The sequence below is a fragment of the Apis dorsata genome, unplaced genomic scaffold (assembly GCF_000469605.1).
Source record: "Apis dorsata unplaced genomic scaffold, Apis dorsata 1.3 scaffold_486, whole genome shotgun sequence".
Lineage (NCBI taxonomy): Eukaryota > Metazoa > Arthropoda > Insecta > Hymenoptera > Apidae > Apis > Apis dorsata.
In genome coordinates, this window is record NW_006263721.1 from 439,918 (window position 1) to 446,232 (window position 6,315).

The window sequence follows — 6,315 nt, forward strand, 5'->3', positions numbered from 1 at the left end:
CGAAACTCGAAACTGCTGAATCGCCTGCCAACGCTTTGTGTACTGTTCGAACGCCTCGACACAATGTTTCCAAACGAGCCGAGCGTCCTACCGACGTATTTACTTTACATCGTTCGAAAACGATACACGAATTTCTAGAAATATTTTAACATTCGATTACTTTGAAAGGGCGTAGACAAATTTAAATAATCTTTATTTCTGATTTTCATTTTAATTCTATCGTCCATTTGTAACGTTAATATCGATGGTGTTGATTTGGCGAGTATTTTTTCTATCGTAAAATTACGATTGAATCAAGGAATAAACGTAGACGACATTTTTTCGTTAAATTTTAAATAAAAATAGAAGTCACGCAAAGTATAGGTATATACATACGTTATGTGGAAGATGGTAGAACGAAAGAGAATCGATCTCCAGAGAGTCTGGCTATTGGTGTAGGTGAAGGATAAAAAATATCTCGATTGCGTCACTGGAGAATTCTTGAAATACGAATCCATTACGGTGGACGTGGAAAAAAAAAGTGTAATTAATGCTGGAAAGTAATTTGATGAAAGATGAATTTATATATCGAATATAGTTTAGTAATGATTAAATTTATTCTTGTCTGACATAAATTAAAATTTAATTAAAAATATTTCAAAATATTTGAAATAAATAACTCATAAATAAGCTATAATGATTATATATAGCTTTTATATATCATCGTGTTATTAACAATTAAAAAATAATCTCAACGTTTCGTACTTTCCAGACACGTATATTCTTCCATTTCTATTTTAATTAATGTTACTTTATCTTGTAAATTAAATTTTTACAACTTTGAGTTATATAAAAATTATACACTTTAATTCGGATCAAAATTATATCCGAGGCAAATCGTATAATGAACTCGTAATCATTTATTATCTTGCAATTCTTCCGGAAAGAAAAAATTAATTTAACAGAGTGTTTTCTTTTTCTTATATTAAATTCTAGCTTCAATTAATACTACAAAAAAATATAGATATTTTCTATCATCGCCGTAAAATTTATCCTTGAAGCCTTGAAATATCTTCGAAACAAACCTTTCTCCCATTGCGTTTTCTCGCAATAAAGAAAACTCGTGCCTCGATTCTATTGTTCGAAAGAATTATCGAAATTTACCCGTTTACCCTCAAAGAAAATAGATTCGATTAAATGACTACCCTTTTTCGCGCGCTATTCCATCTAATCAACTACGCCGACTATTTGTCGGCCGGAAGTGCTCGACACGCACAGTTCTTTAACACTTCGATTAGCATACAGCTATTGCAATAAGCAGATATTACATCCTTCCGTTCGTTCAGCGATCAGTAAAATAATCGTAATCGTTTCATCTAACAATTTTTTTTTTTCAACTTGCCGTTTTTACGACTCATCCATCATAAATAGAAAGTCTAAATGCGAAACAAAATGTGATAACCATCTCGTGAAAGGAAAAAGATAAAAAAAAAAAAGAATAAAAAAAAATTAATCGGCAAGTCAGAAAATCCTATAACCTAACGAATATATTCGTTTCGTATAAAATATACGCTTCGAGTTGAGAGAGAGCGAAATAATCGTTTGATCGAACATTAATCGTAACGCGTTAAACTGGAATTCCGTAGCGAATTATGAATCAATTTCTTTGATCGTTTCAACGTTTACTGTGAACAATAGAATTACGCGGTGTGACGTATACGAGATAACGTCGTATGCTAATTCGAGTACATAATCAAGACGTAGCCCTGCAAGTTTTCGCTCTAAAAGAGGATTAAAATGGTGGCCGCCTATCTAACTTGCGTCCCATACGATCTCTCACATTCCTGCGACACGCGACCCACTGTGAAGGAATCGCAACCTCATTCGATATAAATGTCGGCCTCTCGAGGAGAATATCGAAATTCCACGAGTGCAAAATTACACTGTCAAGGGAAAATTATGACCAGAAATAAAGAATAACGTTAATCCAAACGCATTACAACTCGTACGCACAATTCACGATCGATGATACCATTCGCGATTTCATTCATCGTGTCATGGTGATATATGAAATGACGAATTTTAATAACGAATTGTCATCGATTATGCCTGTCCGTTATTTTAATCCCATATGATAAAACGGAGAAGAAAGTTCGGTGTTACAAGGCTTTCCAAGGTTAAAGAAGAAAATGCGGGAAGAAGCCGGATAATCTCGCATAAATGAAGACACGCGGTAGGCGCACGTTCGTGTTGCCAAGAAGTTCCACGTCTGGTTTAGAAAATCAGATTACTTCGTGTATAAAATACGTGCCCCGAAAAACGTATCGACTTCCTCTCGAATCGTTCCTCACTCTGTTTCCAAGTGACGAGCATGTTTTATTCATGTTTTGCCATTTATGGTGGTGGAACGTCGAGAGAAAAAAAAAAAAAAAGAAAAAAATTTACTATCGTTCGTTTTTCGACACGGATTTTAATTTTTCGCGTGTCGCTCGTCCTTCGCGAGAAAAACGGATTAAACGGAAATGGAAACAGAAATCATTAATAATTACGTAAGAGCAGAAATTTCATCGAGCGAAAACGAAATCGAAATCTGAAATGCAAAGTCCAAGTCTAAAATGATGGTAAACTAACTTTCTTATTTACTCGATATAACGGTATCAATTTAAATAATTCACGAACAGAGATCACAGAGAAACTTTTTTTGACAAATCTAGGACGAAAATAAAAAAGAAATCCTTCTTGTGTATCTTGATACTTGATAAAATGAAAACACGATTTCTTATTTCACTTTCTTTAAAAATTATCTTTATGATCAAATAATATTCTTCGTCGTGAGAGGTAATTCGGGTAATTTAGGATATTATACGGTTTTTCTTGCTCGAAACGACAAAAACAACTTTCAGTTTGTTGAATTTTTAACCTTAATTGTCTTCCACGAGTGCTAGAATTCGGAAAAGCAAAGTTACCAAAACTCGATAAATTTACCGTTTCAATTTTCTCTTCGTCTCAAATCCCTCGACGTTTCATCCTTTCACCCTGCGAAAGATCAGACGATTCGTACATATTTGCCAAAATTATTAATTACCTACATAATTCGCGTATAATTTTCATCGTGTTATTAATCGTGTTGCAAAATTAACGTATAAATGGAATCTAACGTTCAACCACCTCGTGAAATTATGCACTATACTTCTTCACGAGGCCATCTCTTACGTAATTAATGTAACTTATGGTCTGTGGTTTTCCTATTATAATTCATTAGACAACCGGCACGGTGAAGCATGGGACATTTCTCATGTTGTGTAGCGGTCCACGTGACCTTTCCTTGACTTTGACTTGCACGTTACAAAACATTTGTACTCGAAACGAAGTTCCATATATATATAAGAAACATATCGACTCGCAGGCTTAAATATTTTTATCCCAACATTTCAATGAAACGACTCTTCAAACATTTATAAAATAAAATAAACGAATAAAGCAAACACGAATTACACGAATTAATTACGATCTCTTTTTTTAATCCAAGTCTTTAAACGATATTCGTTTATAGATGCACGATAATACGAGGAATTATTTACGGGCAGCTATCGATGACAGGTTTACGATGTGAAAGTAAGACGTGCTAAAAAACCAATTAATAAAAGAGGTTCGAGCAAACGATAAATGGTTATTTCGATAATTTAAAACGAGAAAGACGTGGAAGAAAAACGTGTGCAAGATTTAACAATGATTTTAACATGAAATACGGGGAGAAAATTTCTGGAGAAAAAAATCGCTGATTCCGAAATATTTGCATTGTACAATGGGGAAACTCGATTGGAAATATTAATCAACGAGAAGAGAGAATTCATTTACACGTTCAATCGAATCTGTGGAGAAATTGAATCTCGAGCGCATTAACAATGAAAACAGAGAAATAAGATGGAAGTTTCGGTGTTGATTTAAAGTCGAACAAAACCCAGGAACGAGAAATTAAAACTAATTATCGGAAACAACGCTTTTTAACAGTCTTATTGAATAGTTAATTTGTGTAATAATGCGTAGATAATTTTATGCTCGAACTTGAAATATTTCGCCTCTAATTTCAGCCAATTTTCCATTATTATTTGATAGATTAAACGAGATTAAAGCGAAAAAAAGATTATATATATATATTTATATACAGTTTTACGCCGATATATCCACGAACAACGATGCTTCGTGGAGCAACGTCCGTTCCGGACTGCATGTTTTCTTTAATTGACCGTGTGCTTTTCCTATCTCCCTTCAACCATCACGCTCACTCCTTCCCCCCCTCTTCGATGTTTTCCTCTTTCAAGCGTTGAAGCAAGCAGCGCAAGCTAGCTAAGTTGCTTTTTGATTACAAATTTCTTCTTCTTTAATATGATTAATAGCGATCGACGATGAAATTTAATGGACAACGCGAGTTTAACGATATAAAATTCTGAGAAAAACCATTATATCGCATCAACCTACATAGTACACGTCGTGTTTATAAATCAACGCTTTTCCAAAGCCCGATACATCAAACGGTGAAATTTAATTTTCTCGACCGAATATAAAAATGTTTGTGTACTCGCCATCGTTGTTTACATTAACTCGGAACGAAAAGAGAAGAGGGAAAGAGAAGAGAAAATGAATATCTCGCGATTTAGAAGAGTTTCGTCCGCGTAAGAAGTTGGCGAAGCTTACTCCCGCAACTTCGCATCTTCAAAGCTTATTAGAACTTCGCTTAATGTCAAACTTCTCCGACAAAGCCTCATAACAATGAAGCGTCTGAAAGTTCTTCCTTCCCGAGATAGAAGTCATCGTGAATCAACAGTTAACAATCCAGTTCGCGCGCCTCTCAACGAGATTAATAAATAAGAAGGCGAATCAAAGTCAAGCTCTCTATTCATACGAATAAATGACTTTTCATCGACTAGAATTTCCTACTTTCGCGATTGATGTTATTTAAATCGTCCAAGCTAAAAGCAGAGCGAAGGAAATTATGATGTAAAACGTTGGCAGCCGAGAAATTATCGAGCACAATTGTGCCATTAAACCGGACTCCTGGCGTGCGTAATCGTCAAATAAGTTTTATCAATGATTCATGATCTCGGATTCGTTCCGTCACATCGAACGAATATTTTAACATCTCTCTCGCTCTCTCTCGCCGTTAGCAACCGACACCTCGCTATAAGCCCTCGAGATAAGCAATACTGAGAAATTCCCGCGTTCCGAATAGCTTCCCATCGACAAATGACGCATTTAATGTAATAAACTCTCGCCGAGCTGTAATCGAGCTCGACAAAGAAATACTCGACGGATTATTCTTTCGTATTCACCGTTACTTCGAGACGATTAAAGGAACGTCGCATTTGGAAAGTTGAATCGTTCGCTATCGATACCGAAACGCTTCTTCGTTCGAACGGAGAGAGACAAAGTTTTGCGCATCGGTTGAAACGGAAGGAGAGAAGGAAACAAAGGAACGAAAGAGGCCAAGTTCGTGAGATTTCAGGTGAGATCGTGACTACGAATCACGATCGAATATAATGTACTTTCGATCGTTGAACGACACGCGGTGGTTTATCCACCAAAGCAGGAGAAACGGCTCGATGAATTTCACCGACCTAAAAAAGATTCGTGTGTGTGCGTGTAGCTTCCTTTTTCGTCGTTTTTTTTTTTTTTTTTTTTCCTTTTTTTTGAATTTCGACGAAATAAAAACGCGATTTCGCGCGAAACGAAATTCCATCGTGCGATTGAACTTCGTTTTTCCGTTCAACCTTGGATAAGTTTAGACTGGTTACAGAGCGAAGCCGTTCGAAAGAAATTGTTGGCGCGACACGGTAACAATACCGTGAAATAATGTCGTTTCTTGTAGCGCATCTCTAGATAATTCAGCATCCCCGTGCAACGTTAAGCGCGGCTTTTTATGCGTTCATTCCGATCGTCGTGCCCGTTAGACTTGGTGCAGCTCGAGTGTTATTCTGTAATTTCGCATAACTCGAGCGAGACTTTAACCCTTAACTGAAAACATTCGTGCGTTACGGTTCTATGGTAACGCGAACGATTATGTTGGCTACGCTGATGTTCATAACAGTATCGAGTATTTTCTTGCAATTTTTCAAAGATTGAGCAAAAAAATCGTATCTTCCGTGCACTCCGTTTATACTCATACCGATAATATAATTTAAACCGTACCTTCCCAAAGTGTCTTTCGAAAAATCCTCAATCACGGTAATCGCCGATGAAGCCACGACGACCATGGTAAAGCTCCTCTCCCATATCTTGTCACGGTATATCGAATATTTCTATTTCGAAAATCTTCTGCTCGTCTCAATTGATAAACAC

The 6,315-nt window shown here is 36.2% G+C and overlaps 1 protein-coding gene across 1 annotated transcript in view; it reads right to left on the reverse strand.

The window, feature by feature from the left end:
• LOC102670854 (WD repeat-containing protein 47-like) overlaps window positions 1–6,315 on the reverse strand; it is a 20,767-nt gene extending 14,452 nt beyond the window's left edge. The window contains exon 1 of the mRNA XM_006620141.2: window positions 6,166–6,315. Within this exon, the coding sequence (XP_006620204.1) occupies window positions 6,166–6,230 (65 nt within the window). The 5' untranslated portion in view covers window positions 6,231–6,315. The remainder of the gene's footprint in view (window positions 1–6,165) is intronic.